Raw genomic sequence first — 18,608 nt, forward strand, 5'->3', positions numbered from 1 at the left:
CTATTGCGAGATGTTTTTTCATATAGAAGATATACTGAACAAAAATATAAAGGCAACACTTTTGTTTTTGCTCCCATTGTCACGTGTTGAATTTAAAGATTTTAAACTTTTACTACACAAACAGACCAAATCCTCTCAAATATTGTAAACAAATCTGTCGAAATCTGTGTTAGTGAGCACTTCTTATTTGCCAAGATAATCCATCCCACCTCACAAGTTTGGCATATCAAGACGCTGATTTAACAGCATGATTATTGCACAGGTGTGCCTTAGGCTGCCTTTATTGTGATCTGGGGGGGGGGTGAGAAAAGCAGTCTGTAGCTGGTGTGACCACCATTTGCCTCACGCAGTGCAACACATCTGCTTCGCATAGAGTTGATCAGGTTGTTGATTGTGGCCTGTGGAATGTTGGTCCACTCCTCTTCAATGGCTGTGGAGAGTTGCTGGATATTGGCAGGAACTGGAACATGCTGCCATATACTGTACGTCGATCCCCAGCATCCCAAACATGTACGGTGAGTATGCTGGCCATGCAAGAACTGGGATGTTTTCAGCTTCCAGGAATTGTGTACAGATCCTAGCAACATGGGGCCGTGCATTGTCATGCTGCAACATGAGGTGATGGTCTCGGGTAAATGGCACAATTATGGGCCTCAGGATCTCGTCACAGTATCTCTGTGCATACAAAATGCCAACAATAAAATGCACTTGCGTTCTTGTCCATAACATATGCCCGCCTTTACTACAATCTCAGCCCCCACCATGGGCCACTCGATTCGCAACGTTGACATCAGCGAACCGCTCTCCCACATGAAGCAACACATACAGTCTGTTATCTGTCTTGAACAGTGAAAGCAGGGATTCATCCGTGAAGAGAACACCTCTCCAACGTGCCAGACGCCATCGAATGTGAGCATTTGCCAACTCAAGTCGGTTACGACGATGAGCTGCAGTCAGGTCGAGACCCCGATGAGGACAATGAGCATTCCGATGAGCTTCCCTGAGACGCTTTCTCACAGTTTGTGCAGAAATTATTTGGTTATGCAAACCAATTGTTGCAGCAGCTGTCCGGGTGGCTGGTCTCAGACCATCATGGAGGTGCACCTGCTGGATGTGGAGGTCCTGGGCTGGTGTGGTTACACGTGGTCTGCGGTTGTGAGGCCGGTTGGATGTACTGCCAAATTCTCTGAAACGCCTTTGGAGACGGCTTATGGTAGAGAAATGAACATTCGGTTCACAGGCAACAGCTCTGATGGACATTCCCGCAGTCAGCATGCCAACTGCACATTCCCTCTAAACTTGAGACATCTGTGGCATTGTGCTGTGTGATAAAAACTACATATTTTATATAAAGGGGAATAATATATATGTATACATATACACACATGTATATACACACGCACACACACACACACACACGTGTGTATATATATATATATATATATATATATATATATATATATATATATATATATATATATATATATATATATATATAAAACATTTATTTATTCCGGGCGCTTTTGGGGCCTGCTTGTCCGGCAGTGTCGGCGTCTCAGGCTGCTGCACCTGGGCTGCGTGTCTGAGGCCTCTGGGTCCCGCCGTCCACCCCTTCCGGATGCCCTTCTTGGTTGGGGTTTGCTGGGTCTAGTCCCTGCGTCTGTCGTGGCAGCTCGGTGCACTGCATGGTATACTGCAGTGTTGTAAGGCGGCCAGCTGCTGGGAAAGTGACCTTGTGTTTCAGCAGCGTGTCTGGGATCTCTAATTTTAAAAAATTTTATTCTTCCTCTTCCCTCGGAGAGAGGACCGTCAGGGCAGATGCTGGATGTTCCATCTCCATCGTTGGGGTTCCTGCAGGTGAAGCGGGTGGTCCCTGCGGTGGACTTGGTTGGGGCGGGTTGGGGCAGGCCTCGCCTTGCTCTCCTGGGTGGGGTCCCTTGTTCCCTGGGCACTTTGGGTTGGGCTGTGTGGGTGGCTGGGGCCGTACATTGTCAAATATATTGTATATACAAATACACATACATACTCACACATACACACAATTATTCATACATATTGTATGTACATACATACATACATACATTCATTCATTAATACATACATACGCGCACAAATTGGTACTTACCCACATACATAGATCCATACATTCCCATATACATACACAAATACAGTACATACATATACACACTCACGGTACATACATCCACACGCACATACAGTGTACAAACATACCTATACACATACAAGCACATATGCATACATACACTCATGCATATAATCACGTTTCATCAAAATATCATAACAACATTGTTCCCCGAAGGGAAACTGGGTAAAACACTGACAAAGCTTAACCTATTGTTACTATAACAATCTACAAGGTTAATACAGTTTGCTTCTCTTTGTTTCCCTCCATTTATCTGATTTCTTTTGTAATTCTAGTTATCATTACATATATGTATTGTTGCATTTCAAACAATTGTATTGTTGATAATAGACGTAATTATTATTATTCATTATCAATAGTGCTATTTCTGTAGGTATTTGTATTGCTCCATGTGTAGTGCAATAATGTTCATTGTCATTTCTGTGTTAATAATATTTAATTTACAGCTTCAATATCACTTTTTGTATTATATTTCTACATATTGGATTTGCTGATGTTGTTCTGTTTTTGTCTCTTTGTCTTATCCTCCTCTTGTCCCCGCAATTTCCCCCTCTGTCTTCCATCTATCTCCTCCTGCTTCGGTCTGGCAGTGCCAAACATTAATATAAATCCATTTATCCATTCATCCATTTTCTACCGCTTGCACATTCAAAATGGCCTTTGATTGTGGGCACTTTAAGGCACACCTGTGCAATAATCATGCTGTTTAATCTTGATATGTCACACCTGTGAGGTGGGATGGATTTTCTTGGCAAATAAGAAGTGCTCACTAACACACATTTAGACAGATTTGTAAACAATATTTGAGAGGAATAGGTCTTTTGTGTATGTAGAAAAAGTTTTAGATCTTTTGAGTTCAACTCATGAAAAATGAGAGCAAAAACAAGTGTTGCGTTTATATTTACCGTGTATTTACATGTCCAGTGTTTGGTTCGGTGTCTCCTGATAGTAGTATTGTTGATCTTCTGTCTATCCTTCCAGTCAGAGATTTATTTATTTTGTTTCTATCTGCATTTGAGACAGATGCTATCACGTTAGCTCATGCTAAAGAGCTTCGTCGATGTATTGTCGTGGAGATAAAAGTCACTGTTAATGTCCATTTCGCCTTCTCGACTCTCATTTTCAAGAGGATATAGCATCCGAGGTGGTTTAAAATACAAATCCGTGATCCACAATAGAAAAAGGAGAGAGTGTGGATTCCAATGAGCCAGCTTGTACCTAAGTTACGGTCAGAGCGAAAAAAGATATCTCTTGAACTGCATTCTAGTCCGTCACTCTAACGTTCCTCATCCACAAATCTTTCATCCTCGCTCAAATGAATGGGGTAATCGTCACTTTCTCGCTCCTAATATCTCTCGCTCCATTGTAAACAACGGGGAATTGTGAGCAGCACTACCGCTTGTGACGTCACGCTACTTCCGGTAGGGGCAAGGTTTTTTTTATCAGCGAGCAAAAGTTGCGAACTTTATCGTCGATTTTCTCTACTAAATCCTTTCAGCAAAAATATGGCAATATCGCGAAATGATCAAGTATGACACATAGAATGGATCTGCTATTCCCGTTTAAATAAAAAAAAATCATTTCAGTAGGCCTTTAAAGTCTTATGTGTTTCACTGTGTTATTTTAGAAACCTGCCTTGGGACTACGGCTGAAGATGAGCATTTATGCTAAGTCCGGTGCATTCACACTGTTTATTCAAGTGTTGATTAATGTGCACTGTCCCAATTAAATAAATAAATAAAAATATTTAAAAAACTAAATAATTTTCCAGGACTTATGGGGATACCAAATACACCAAAACAGGTACAGACAGGTAAGAAAAGTTGGTTTAACCTAATAGAACCCCTTTGAATAAAAGTAAATTGCTTAATGTAACCCAACCGCACATTATAGCGTATCACAGGTACAAAGCACGCCTAAAACATTGATAAAGTCATACAATCACAAGACTCAAAACAGTGCAACTTTTGCTGTAAAATCTGGCATTTTTTAGCCACATTAATACCACAAAAAATGTTTTTGTTGAAGTATTTCTTTATATAATATACAGTTACACTGAAAGCAGCTTTCTTTTAAAACTGTCCATTCTATTTAATTCCATTCCAAAAGCAGACTTTTTGATAACGTGTATGATTTAGCTCCCATTAGATGGTGCAAGTGTAACCATGTGACCTAAAAACTTATGTATTTTTAAAGGATTTAGTCGCCATCGCGGACGCCTGCCATTATGTCGTCATTTCTGCCACATATGTCATTTTGATAACAAACCACACTAACAGCTGTGGAAATCCCCTCCCTGGGGGCCACGTGACACACTCATGTATGCACGCATGTGTGCTCCGCCCTACCCCCATAACCAGTGCTCTTGTCATTCTTCCAGCCGCTTCCTGGAACTCCTCCTCTTATAATGTAGCCATGAATGTCCCAACCCTCCCCCAACTGTGATGTAACCGCTGACGGCTTCCTGTGGGTGTGTTCCATTCTAACCTCTCCCCGGGACCCACCCCCACCTTCTCTCTGCCCCTCTAGATTGTCTGGTCGAACCAAGCCAGCTTGTGGGAGGGGACGAGCGCTCAGCTGTTCCTGCAGAGAGGGGAGACATGGGTAACGCACAAAAGAGGCCCCACGGCAAAGGAGACGGGGCTGCGCACAGCGATTCCACCAACTCCCATCCCGGACACTGGAGGAGCAAAGGTAGCAGCTCGGACAAGTCTAAAGTCCCGCAGGAGTCCAAGGTAGCTAATGGAACGAGCAAGAGGGGATCGACGGTGTCGGGGCAGGCTGATCCGGCCAGTAGCAGCAAGGAGAGTCCGGCGTGTGGAAATGTTGGGGAACCTGTCAATCTTGATGCACTATGTGGAGCCCTCCCCTTGTCGCTCTCCCGCTTAAAGAACGAAGGAAATCTGCTGTTTAAAAATGGACAGTTTGGCGACGCACTGGAAAAATACTCTCAGGCTATTCAAGGATGTACAGATGCAGGTAAGCTTGATTGTGCGGTTATAGTCTCGGGTGCTTTATTTACAGTACCGCTTGTACTGTATTTGATGGTAAACATGTCACAGTAAAAACTAAATGACATTACTTGCACATGTTGCGACGCAACGCTGATAAACATTGAATGAACATCACTTCAATGTATAACGGGTTGCAATGTTAAGGTCATGACCTTGCAGGCATTCCCATCCGTTTCAGGCTAAGTCCAAACAAAAGCCTGTTTGGAGTTCTAGCACACGTGGAACCTCGCCGCAGTTCCAATGTGGACCTGAGGAGCGACGCTCCTTCAAGAAGAGCGATGCGTCACTTTGCTGCAAATGGACGCTGTTTGTTTTGTTGCCGCAGCCTGGTGCTAAGCCTCTCTGCTCAGGTCTATCCGGGTCACATGACTGCAGGCCGGTCAGTGTAAAATTGGATGTGACTGCAGCTATAAATCTCACAGGGGAAGCCAGAAAGTAAAAGAATGGCAGATGGATGAAGGGAAACGGATGCATCTTGAGCATCTCGCTGAGTTACAGCATTTGCTTGGTAGTGCTGTCAAAGCAAAAGAGTTTATAATAAGATCATTTTGAATAATTGCGATTGAAAGCAAACAAAGGTAATATATGTGCACTTAATGCATTATAATGTTCACTGTTAACTGTTTTCCATAACATAATGTGGACCAGTTACTCCTTATTAATGCTAATACATTCATTTGTACATACCTACATATACTACACATACAATACTGTTCGGTCATGTTTTGTTTGTCCTCAGATTTTCAATCTAGAAGGCGAAGGTCTTCTATCTTGACTTGTTTGGTTTTGCGGCCTGTCATTACCGAAACAATAATATTTGGACAAACTGCACTAAATGCGTTGCCAGAGACCTTGCGCCGCGGAGGGGTTAAGTACGTTAAAACTTCCGAACAGACTAATGATACTTGATTACTCCGCATTAATGTTTTCATTGTAACAACCCAAGGTGGAATCAGGACTGGTATGACGGGAGTCAGCCCACTGAGCGTTTTAAGTCATGTTTGTTCAACTCAACTGTTCTGTGCTTGCCTGCGTCCCCTCCCATAAGCTAATTTCATTTACACTAAGCGTATTAATGCAGTCTAAATACACCTCCTTACATAACACCTTGTAACTTAGCCTTCACTCACACAGTTGGTTGACGCTCACTTTCGATCGATAGAATCATGAAGCCTTTGAAAGGCACTGGCCAAAATGAAACTTGAGTTCATCTAAACGTATTACCGTATTTTTCGGACTGGAAGTCGCAGTTTTTTTCATAGTTCGGTGCGACTTATACTCAGGAGCGACTTATGTGTGGAATTGACACATTACCGCAAAATATCAAATAATATTATTTAGCTCATTCACGTAAGAGACTAGACGTATAAGTTGTCATGGGATTTAGCGATTAGGAGTGACAGATTGTTTGGTAAACGTATAGCATGTTCTATATGTTATAGTTATTTGAATGACTCTTACCATAATATGTTACGTTAACATACCAGGCACGTTCTCAGTTGGTTATTTATGCATCATATAACGTACACTTATTCAGCCTGTGGTTCACTATTCTTTATTTATTTTAAATTGCCTTTCAAATGTCTATTCTTGGTGTTGGGTTTTATCAAATACATTCCCCCAAAAAATGAGACTTATACTCCAGTGCGACATATATATCTTTTTTGCCTTCTTTGTTATGCATTTTCGGCATGTGCGACTTACACTCCGGAGTGACTTATACTCCGAAAAAATACGGTATCAGTTTTTAAAAATACATATAACCTTTTATCAACGTACGGTGGGTGGCTTGTTGAGAACCAGCGGCGTAGAAAATGGAAGGCCCTCATTGACAGCAGTTGGAGATGACCAACAGAAACAGAGAAGTAATGTTCCATTTAAGCAAGTACAGGAACTTGAAATCATGTTGGTTTGATGTCAAAATAAGGGATATTCCCTCATCATGACATTTGCTGTATATGATTATCTGCATAAATAGACACAAAGTTTTAATAACGTAGTTATTTAACACCATTGCATCGTACTGTTTATTAGATGATGCTTATTATCAAGGTGAAAATAATAGACATGCCTTTCAGATTCTGTATGTATGTACATTGTTTGGAATTTGCATTCACATGATGCGTTTGCTTTTCTTTCCAGGTATTGATAGTCCAGAGGATTTATGTATTCTATACGCCAACAGAGCAGCCTGTTACCTGAAAGATGGCAACAGTCAAGACTGCATACAGGACTGCACAAGGTGATTTATACCAACTATGACCCTAACATAACCTCCACCAACAACACCTCAGTAAAAACATGTTTATTGTACTACTGATGTACCTCGGTTCTCGTTAGTAATCTGTTCAAAAAGGCCAGACGAAGACCGAATCGTTCAAAAACCAAAGCAGTTTTACCTATAAAATTCCAGACACTAATTATAAACATACTTTAAAGAATTATTGGAGTTGTACTTGCATAACACAATATATTGCCTAAGATTTATATTGCGATATATATTGCAGCCTTGTGCAATAACAATATATATCATGATATATTTTTTGGTTTTAAAACAATCATAGAACCATTTCAAAACAAGTTAAAGACTTCTAATTTGGCTTCTGGTATATGCCGTGACATTTTGTGTTGTTTCTAGTTGAATTATTTTCTCAAAACCATTATTAATCTACTTGCTAATTTACTATCAATATCTGGTTACCTTCTGTAATAAGCTATTATTTGGTTGTATTCATATTTTACATTAGTTTTGGGCGATACTACAAAACCATGTCGTTACAGGACAGTATTTGTCAAAATAATGCTGATACTCATGCTTCAAATTTTAAAGATCATTGAATGATTACAATTTAGATCACAATTTATTTTAAACAAAAACAAAGGATGGCGGTGTAACAATATCAACACAATATTTGAATTACTTCCTACTATTGGCTCTGATTTAAATCCTTTGTTTTTTTTTGCTCTTAAAGTCCTCCTATATCCAGGGACGTATTTCCTGAGTTTGGAAACAATATACTGTAAAAAAAAAAAAAACGATTTAAAAAAATTTAAAAAAAAGTTTGTATATTTTTCTAATCACTGTGGTATCGACCATATATTGACACGCCTTGGTATCGTTACTGTCTGTATCGATCTTAGCGGTTAGCATATTTTTCTACAATGTGTAGTGTAGTATGTTTAGCTCTACCTCGTCCTACGGTGATATGGTACCTGTAAGAAACAGTTTATTTGCTGCCATGGAGATTAGAATTGCTGAATAAGAAGTGGCTTTGCACTGTGGAGGGACATTAGCCGCTAGCGAGGATGCTACATTGTGTTGACACGTTTGTTTGCTTGTCGCGGTCATATTTGCGGGACACAGCTCGAATGTGTAGTCACGATAAAACGATAGTATTAACAGCGCTATCATCGGCCAAATTTATATAATTCAAATTGCGAACGTCTATTTTTTTAACATTCTTGGCTGGCGTTAGCCTTATTCTGCTTCTGTATTTTGCTTTGCCTAGTTGGCGACAGAACACGTTCAGTCATGTTTTTGATTATTTTATTTTTTTAATGAACATCATCCGGTTCTTCTCAGCACTGTCCTTCACACTCATTTTCGTCCTTCCCATTGTTGGTAAACAAAGTCGGCCTCTATAAGCTAATGCTAGTGAGTAAGACCAGAGGTTTTGGAGGGATCTCGCAGGGTTCACTGTGACATTTGCTCCGCCAACTAATGGCGGGGATTGCTTCTAACTCAAATTTTTGCTTGTAATTTAAAGCAGAACAAATAGCAGAGAGACAGCTCTTATCTCAAAACACTGACTCTTACGTTGCTGCATATGAGAAGTGGGGCTTACGAAAATCAAAGTAACACTGTTTTATAATACAACATTTAAAAACAATTATTTTCATGGTTTCAACTTTCAACTAATATACCATATGTATGTTATTCGCTCATTGTAAAACAACCTCATCTATGCTATTCTCTCAAAATACAGAGCTGTATCACAGTAGACATTCTAATGTTTTCCACATCACAGTGTATATATATTTGTAAAACTGCATTAGTGAGCATTATTTGTAATTTTCCTCAAAGTTTTGATGCAGCTCTTGTATCAATATCATTAGATTGTACATGTAAACACAACGAACTGTACGAGAGACTTGATCTTTTGCTCCGGTCTCCTCATATATGTTGTTTTATACTTATACTCACCAGAGCGCTGGAGCTACAGCCTTTCTCCCTCAAGCCCCTCCTGCGCCGGGCCATGGCTCATGAGTCCCTGGAGCGCTACCGAAAGGCCTACGTGGATTACAAGACTGTTCTGCAGATAGACGTCAGCGTGCAGGCAGCACACGACAGTGTCAACAGGTATTACCCTTCATGTCTCAACTCTCACCGAGGGAGGCCAAACATTTTACGGACTCATTAAATACATAAATCCAAAGTCTTTTGCTCGTACCGCACTGCTGTTAGCATTGAATATGGTGACCTTGATTAAGTCACACACACGTGAGTTGATATGGTGACTTTAGACTTCAATAGATTAAATACTTTTTTTCTGTACGTGACTGGTTTGTCCATGTCACTTCGCTCATTTAGGATCACACGGTTGCTTATTGAGCAAGACGGTGCAGAATGGAGAGAGCAACTCCCAGATATCCCTTCGGTTCCTCTGTCGGCCCAGCAACACCGCAGAGAGGAGCCACCCAGCGCCGAGGTCCTTCAGGCTCGGGCCGAGAAGGCAGCCAGAGACGCAGGTCAGTGATGGGGGAAAAAAAGGGGGTGTGCATTACTTGCTGGTTTTAGCCTGTCCACAGACACACTGGAGGATAACAGTGTGAGAACAAGAGCTATAAATATCTAGCTATACAATCTGAAAGCCCATAAGCTGAGGAAGACTTGGGAGAAGCCGATTGATTGAGCTTTAACATAACACACCACTGTAACTTCCTGGTAATACATTCCATATAAAGTATTATTTGTTATTATTAACCAAACTAGCCGACAGCAAAAACCCTCTGGGTTCAAATCTTGCCTTGACTCTGTACATGTATGTAAATGAACGGTAGTGAAAATGGGTATAAGTTTTGCACTTTCTGCTTTCCACTAGAAAAGTTGGCCTTGCTCAGGGAGACATAATGGAGGTTAAGATTACGCACTAAAAATGGTTCTGTCTTTCCTCTGTTGTGTAGCTACGTATGTATTCTCAGGTCGCACAAACGTAACTAGTACTTGTTTTCTTTTAGTACAGCACTGGTCATTTATGAGAGCACAGTCCACGGAGCGTCCTTAAAAGATAGAGATCGTATTTTGCTTAATTTGATCGAATTGAAGCTTGTCAAAATGAAAAACACTTTTGCAGCCACATACTAACTATAGGGATGTCCGATAATGGCTTTTTACCGATATTGTCCAACTCTTAATTACCGATACCGATATATACAGTCGTGGAACTAACACATTATTGTGCCTAATTTGGACAACCAGGTATGGTGAAGATAAGGTCCTTTTTAAAAATAAAATAAAAAGATAAATAAATTAAAAATTTTCTTGAATAAAAAAGAAAGTAAAACTATATAAAAACAGTTACATAGAAACTAGTAATTAATGAAAATGAGTAAAATTAACTGTTAAAGGTTAGTACTATTAGTGGACCAACAGCACGCACAATCATGTGTGCTTACGGACTGTATCCCTTGCAGACTGTATTGATATATATTGATATATAATGTAGGAACCAGAATATTAATAAAATAAATAAACAACCCTTTTGTGTGAATGAGTGTAAATGGGGGAGGGAGGTTTTTTGGGTTGGTGCACTAATTGTAAGTGTATTTTGTGTTTTTTATGTTGATTTAATAAAAAAATTTAAAAAACGATACAGATAATTTCCGATATTACATTTTAAAGCATTTATCGGCCGATATCGGACATCTCTAATACTAACTATATCATGGCGGGTAAACAGAAACCATAGAGAAACAGAGTCCACAATTAAGCATTCTTTAGTACAAAATATGGCTTCAAAAGTTCCAGGGATTCTAAAAAAACAACTTTAGTGAGGGGTGCTGAATTTGGTAATTTTATAGGTACTCACCAAATTCTGTCCCTGCTCCCAGGTATCAGGTCACCTATAATATGTTAAAAAAAAAAGTGTTTCACATGACGTCACGTCCGGTTGCAGACTCAAGCACTCAGCAAACTCAGCCAGACTACCTCTAGGCCAGGGGTCGGCAACCTTTACCACTCAAAGAGCCATTTTGGCAGGTTTCACAAATTAAAGAAAGTGATCGGAGCCACAAAAAAAAATTTACAATTTAAAATGAAAAATACTGCATACAGAGCTTAAATGCTTTGTGCTATATTAACCAGGGGTCTCCGACACGCGCACCGGCACGCACTTTAATGTGGAAATTTGATGTTAGCGCAGCCCGCGAGTTTTGAACGAATGACGCTTGATTGCGTCATACTTGCCAATCCTCTCACTTTTAACGGGAGACACCCAAAAATCAGAGCGTGATGACTCTGCATTTTGCGCCCTCTACAGGCTGGCCTAACAGTGCACCTGTTGACCACACGTAGAATGCAGTTTCAGCTTGTTCACGTAAGTGACAGCAAGGCGTACTACCTCAGCTGCCACACATCTTACACTGACGGTACCAATACCCAAAATCCCATGCAGCACTAACTCTTCCGCTCAACCAACGCAAGGAGAGGGGGGGGGGGTTTGATGTGTGGGGGGGGTTGTGGTAGCGGGGTGTATAATCCAGACCGGAAGAGTTAGGGCTGCATGGGATTCTGGGTAATGGTTGTGTTGTGTTTATGTTATGTTACAGTGCAGATGTTCTCCAGAAATGTGTTTTTCATTCTTTTTTGGTGTGGGTTCACAGTGTGGCGCATATTTGTAACGTAACAATGTTAAAGTTGTTTGATACGGCTACCGTCAGTGTAAGATGTGTGGCTGATGAGTAAGTATGCTTTGCTGTCTCCTGTGTGTGCAAGTAATAACAACATGCAACATGTGGCTGGACTGGCACGCTGTATGCTATAGAGGACAATCACTGCAGTGCAATTAGGGCACACCCTTTTGTTTGGAAATTTGAGTGGAAATAGGATTATTTTTTTCCCTGGGAGCAATCTATGAGAGACACTGAGATCCATAAATCTCCTGGGAAAATCAGGGGGGGTCGGCATGTATGTAGCTGAGCCGCATCAGAGTGGTCAAAGAGCCGCATGCGGCTCCGGAGCCGCGGGTTGCCGACCCCTGCTCTAGGCAATGTTACAAATTTACATGTCAACAAAGAAAGTATGCCTGATAGAAAACACTTAAATGTACAGTAAGGTTTCATTTTTTAAAATGGGCTCTAGCTCAATGCTAACTTACATTATGGCGATTTCAACAACTCCAAATTGGATAATCAAAACTACTACTATAATGCACTTTACAATTAAACAGCTGGTGTGTAATAAATACAATACTTATAGTATAAACATTTGGTAGGGTGCAACAAACGAAAAGACTGGCACATTCAACTTGATAGCAAAGACTACTTCTTGGGTAGGCAACACAGTGTAGCTTAACACTGGACTGTGGGTACATTTGAAAACATCTGTGTTCATGTTTGCTCGTTCCTTTTTAAGTTTTCCTAACAGTATGGTAAATATTTCCTGACTGGTGTGATTAGCTGAGCGTGAGGAAGGCTAGGAAAAAGGAGGGTGAGCCATGTTGTATTGTCGTGGTTGTTAATTTCATTAAAGTGACTGTCGATAGACCACCTCCTCGTCATTACCGTCAACGTCCAGGCAAAAGCTACAATATTTAATATCCACACAAAACATCACAACACGGTAGACAAGGGCAATTTCAGTGAGTCCTTAACAGGTGCTTTGGGGAGAACATCTTTACAGGAGTAGAAGTTGTCATACTGCACAGACTATGTTTCAATGTGTTTCTGATCATGCTACATACTGAAGGCGCTACAATGTATGTAGTTACTGCAATATTCAGAAGACTTTCTGCAAATGGTTGACCGATTTAAAAGCAAATTAAAATATGTATTTTTCCCATGGCATCATGTATTTGTGCTGACTCAAATGACTTGTTTATTTTGTCTTCCTTTAGAAAGGAAAGCACAAGTCCGTTTTGCTGCTTTGAAGGAGGAAGGGAACGCATTTGTGAAAAAGGGCCAATACCAAGATGCTCTGGGAAAGTATTCCGACTGCCTTAAGATAAAGCCAGAAGAATGTGCGATCTACACTAACAGGTTAGAAACAATTCCACGGACAGTCCTGACAATTCATTAGCTTTTTTTTGTTGTAGAAATTGCCGTGTTGTTTACAGCAAAGAATCAAATGTCTATTTTATGTCATCCTCAGTCATAAATATTGTGTACAGTAGAATTAAAGGATCCCTCTAATGCTGACAACATTGGCACTTATTTCATAGTTATTGACCTAAAATGGTGCCTAAAGCTAAAATTCCCCCGAAAATAAACAGTGATTTTGGGCTTCGAACATTTTGAAATGCCCACTTTTAGCAAAAAAATCTGACGTCACCTACAGAAGACTAGAGGCAATTCATACTAAATAGAATGTGTTTTTGCTGGCATCTTCATCTCGAATCATGTTTGTCAAGTCCACCTCTTTCTCCTCCAAAAGACGCAAGGACAATTCCATTCAAGCTCAAAACTCAAAATTTAATTTTTCTTTTAGTTGGTTGCATAGTTAGTTAATTTCAATAGGTTGTAAACATTTAAAACAGAGACAAAAGTTAAAATATTAGGCTACGTTCACACTGCAGGTTAAGATGTCCAATTATGTTTTTTTTTTGGCAAATCCGATCTTTTTAGTGGTCGTTTATGTTACGGAATTTTTTTACATTTTATTTCTAATGTGAATGCAATCAGACCCACATCCGGACATAACGTCATGTCGTCACACACACTGCAGCGTTTACGAAGGTAAACATGGCTTCGGTCTCAGTACTGGCGCAATTGTAGCAATTTTAAGGATTTTGTGCAATCAAAGTCTACATTTTGTGAACCAAATGATTGCACGTAGAAGATTAGTAAAGAAAGACAAGTATTTTGGCCTGGCAGTTTTACGGGATAATTTGCTTGGATGTCTGCTTTAAGAGTGTTTGTCTGTGGGTGGAACAGTGGTGGAACTTTCACGTGAGTTCCTTTAACATATTTTCACCTGTTTTCTGCCCTGCTGTCAACTATTTAATTGTGTAACCGTCTATTTTGGCGATGACGTTCTGGTCGGATGAATGCGACCTGAGCGCAAGAGCATTCACATTGAGAATGCATCGCATATATATGTGATCTATATCCACATGCAAAAAAGCCCGGGTCGGACATGAAAAATTTGTAATGGCACTGTTCACACGAACATTAAAAAATCCGATAAAAGTTGCTTATATGCAAAAAAATCTGAATTGACCTGCAGTGTGAACAAGGCTTTAAACATTTTAAATCAATCATTCACCTAAGCATTTTAAATGGTATAAAGAATAATTAACATCATTAAAGATATTACGTTCACACTGCAGGGTCGAATGTCCAATTCAGATTTTTTGTCTAATTCGATTTTTATATGTAATAGTTTATATTACAAAAAAACTGTGATGTCTAATGTGAACGCAATCTGACCTGCATGCAGACATGACGTCACAGTGCTTACGGAAGTAAACCTGGCTCCAATTCTAGTAGGTCTCAGTCTTGGCGCATTTTTGACAATTTTAAGGATTTTGTGCAATCAAATTCAACATTTTGTGAACTGAACTATTACGTGTAGAACATCAAGAAGGCAGAGGTATTTTGGCTCTCGCCGGACATGTTACTTTCATGTTTGCCCTGAAGAGCGTGTGCGTGCAGTCGGGCACATGAGTGGTGGAACATGGATGTGAGTTCCTAAAACAATATTTTCTGCTGTTTTTTGCTGACAGTCTACTATGGCGATTAATTGGGCCGCTTATCGATTTTTGATGATGTTCTGGCCGGATGAACGCAAACGGAGCGTTCACAGTGCAGTCGCATACATACTGAACAAATATATAAAGGCAACACATTTGTATTTGCTCCCATTTTTCATGAGTTGAACTTAAAGATCTAAAAATGTTACTATATACACAAAAGACATTCCTCTCAAATATTGCTCACAAATCTGTGTTACTGAGCACTTCTTTGCCAAGGTAATCCATTCTACCTCACAGGTGTGGAATATTAAGATGCTGATTAAACAGCATGATTGTTGCACAGGTGTGCCTTAGGCTGCCCACAATAAAAAGCCAATCTGAAATGTGCAGTTTTTCTATATTGGGAGTCTGGGGGGGTCAGAAAAGCAGTCAGTATCGAGTGCGACCACTTTTGCCTCATTCAGTGCAACACATTTACTTCACATAGAGTTGATCAGGTTTTTGATTGTGGCCTGTGGAATGTTGGTCCACTCCTATTCAATGGCTGTGCAAAGTGGCTGGTTATTGGCAGGAACTGGAACACGCTGTCGTATACGCCGATCCACAGCATCGCACACATGCTCAATGGGTGACATGTCCGGTAAGTATGGTGGCCATGCAAGAACTGGGATGTTATTAGCTTCCAGGAATTGTGTACAGATCCTTGCAACATAGGGCCGTGCATTGTCATGCTGCAACATGAGGTGATGGATCGGGTGAACAATGGTCACAGTATCTCTGTGCATTCAAAATGCCATCAATAAAATGCACTTGCGTTCTTTGTCATAAAATATGCCTGGCCATACCATAACCCCACCCTCACAGTGGGCCACTCGATTCACAACGTTGACATCAGCAAACCGCTCTCCCACACCTCTCCAACGTGCCAGTTGCCATTGAATGTGAGCATTTGCCCACTCAAGTTGGTTACAGTCAAGATCCTGTTGAGGACGACGAGCATGCAGATGAGCATCCCTGAGATGGTTGCTCACAGTTTGTGCAGAAATTATTTGGTTATGCAAACCAATTGTTGCAGCAGCTGTCCGGGTGGCTCGTCTCAGATGATCATGGAGGGGCACCTGCTAGATGTGGAGGTCCTGGGCTGGTGTAGTTACACGTAGTCTGCGGTTGTGAGGCCGGTTGGATGTACTGCCAAATTCTCTGGAACTCCTTTGGAGACAGCTTATGGTAGAGAAATGAACATTCAATTCACGGAGAACAGCTCTGGTGGACATCCCTGCAGTCAGCATGCCAACTGCATGCTCCCGAAATACTTGCTTCATCTGTGGCATTGTGCTGTGTGATAAAAACTGCACATTTCAGAGTGGCCTTTTATTGTGGGCAGCCTAAGGCATACCTGTGTAATAATCATGCTGTTTAATAAGCATCTTGACATGCCACACCTGTGAGGTGGGATGGATTATCTTGGCAAAGAAAAATGCTCACTCACACAAGACAGATTTGTGAACAATATTTGAGAGGAATAGGTATTTTGTGTATATAGTAAAAGTTTTAGATGTTTCAGTTCAACTCATAAAAAATGGGAGCAAAAACAAGTGTTGCGTTCACTTTTTTGTTCAGTTTATATCCGATTTATATCCACATGCGAAATTCAGAATTGCATTGTTCACAGTGACATTAAAAAATCCGATACAGGTTGAATATGGGCAAAAAAAATCGTAATTGATCTGCATTTTAAATTTAATGAAGAAAAAACACCTTTCAATAAAATATTTAACAGAATTGTTACATTTTAATTCTATACAGTACTTTTAGTTGACCAAACTCAAAAATTAAATATCTCAATGCAAACTCTTTTACCACAAAATCCATCCATCCATCCATCTTCAACCGCTTATCCGGAATCGGGTCGCGGGGACAACAGCTCCAGCAGAGACCCCCAGACTTCCCTCTCCAGAGCAACATTTGCGACTTCCTCCTGGGGAATCCCGAAGCGTTCCCAGGCCAGAGAGGAGATGTAATCCCCCCATCTGGTCCTTGGCCTGCCGCGGGGCCTCCTCCCAGTGGGACGTGCAACGAGGACCTCCCTAGGGAGACGCTCGTGAGGCATCCGCACGAGATGCCCGAACCACCTAAGCTGGCTCCTTTCCAAGCGAAGGAGCAGCGGCTCTACTCCGAGTCTCTCTCGGGTGACTGCACTTCTCATCCTATCTCTAAGGGAGATGCCAGCCACCCTTCTGAGGAAACTCATTTCGGCCGCTTGTAGCCGCGATCTTATTCTTTCGGTCATTACCCACACTTCACGACCATAGGTGAGAGTAGGAATGTAGATAGCTCGGTAGACCGAGAGCTTTGCCTTCTGGCTCAGCTCTCGTTTCGTCACAACAGTGTGGCAAAATCAATTAGGTAAACTCTGAAGTGAAGTCATTGACAAATCACACTACAGTTAAACATACATTTGACCATATTAAGCAACATTTATGATACAATGAAAGCAAAGAAAACATTTCAACCAACCATTTGCATCTTTGGACCAAAGCGTTAAGGAGACTTGGAGCTTCTTTCCTCTGAAGTTTCTTTGTCTGAATGACAAAGAATGACTTCTCCCAGTCCTTCCCAGGTGCTCTTCATCAGTGATGACCGACTAGGTGCCAAGCACCTGTTCGCTGTTACTGGTGCACTCTGGGAAATGTAGTATACATAACCAAGACCTGAGATTCAGCTCAACAACGTTATTTGAAGAAATTATCAAATATGTCGGCCATATGCATTGTTGCAGTTTGTAGCGATACAACTAAAGGAGGGGTCAGTCTGCATACATTCCCAAATAATGGGAATATGAGGAAAGTTTGGACCTCTCCAGTTAAATAGAGGAGTGTAATTTATAGTGATTATTTAAATGATTCTGACTTCTAAAAATAAGGGTTTAATCGGAATTTAAATTGAAAACAATTTAAAAGTCAAGCCAAATTAGATCCTAAAAATCAGAAACATTTTCGAGTGGTAAAAGACTGAGTCAGAATCTGCGTAAAAACGAAGAAAGGAGCAGCCGTGACAAAAAAAAAAAAAAAGCGAAAAAGAAAATAGGCTGGCAGTATTCTATTTTGCGTCCTCTTCTACTGATGTTTTTATCAAGATGCTTGAGGAAAAACAGAAAGAGCATGAGGAAACAGTCTTTGGAAGAGGAGATGGAAGAGCATGGAAGTTTGGAAATGGCGACTCTTTTATACTTCATTTTTGTTCATAATGTTAACCAGATCAGTTTTGACGTAATCATGGACCAGGGCTACAAAAACATGCAATTAAGTGATAAAAATAATTTTTTTACATGCCTTTATCCACACTGTGGATGTGGGGAAATGGGCTCCAGTTCTGTAGATGACGTCACACCAAGAGGGGGCGATATATCAAGTCTGGCAATGGAAAGCGGGTCTTCCAAGTACAGTTAGTTATCTACCAAATACTAAAAACTAATGGGTAATATAGGAAATGACACCCAGATTTACTTTCAGGAGGAAA

General features: G+C 40.7%; 1 protein-coding gene across 2 annotated transcripts in view; it reads left to right on the forward strand.

The window, feature by feature from the left end:
* spag1b (sperm associated antigen 1b) overlaps nucleotides 1-18,608 on the forward strand; it is a 35,941-nt gene that overhangs the window by 11,231 nt on the left and 6,102 nt on the right. Inside the window, exons 1-6 of one of the 2 annotated variants that reach the window (XM_062063730.1) lie at nucleotides 494-515; nucleotides 4,694-5,143; nucleotides 7,321-7,420; nucleotides 9,386-9,538; nucleotides 9,770-9,927; nucleotides 13,293-13,434. In XM_062063730.1, the coding sequence (XP_061919714.1) occupies nucleotides 509-515; nucleotides 4,694-5,143; nucleotides 7,321-7,420; nucleotides 9,386-9,538; nucleotides 9,770-9,927; nucleotides 13,293-13,434 (1,010 nt within the window). In that variant the 5' untranslated portion in view covers nucleotides 494-508. Of the gene's footprint in view, nucleotides 1-493; nucleotides 516-4,693; nucleotides 5,144-7,320; nucleotides 7,421-9,385; nucleotides 9,539-9,769; nucleotides 9,928-13,292; nucleotides 13,435-18,608 lie in introns of those variants that run through there. The other variant, XM_062063729.1, reaches the window with a different exon arrangement.

The sequence above is a fragment of the Entelurus aequoreus genome, linkage group LG11 (genome assembly GCF_033978785.1).
Source record: "Entelurus aequoreus isolate RoL-2023_Sb linkage group LG11, RoL_Eaeq_v1.1, whole genome shotgun sequence".
NCBI lineage: Eukaryota > Metazoa > Chordata > Actinopteri > Syngnathiformes > Syngnathidae > Entelurus > Entelurus aequoreus.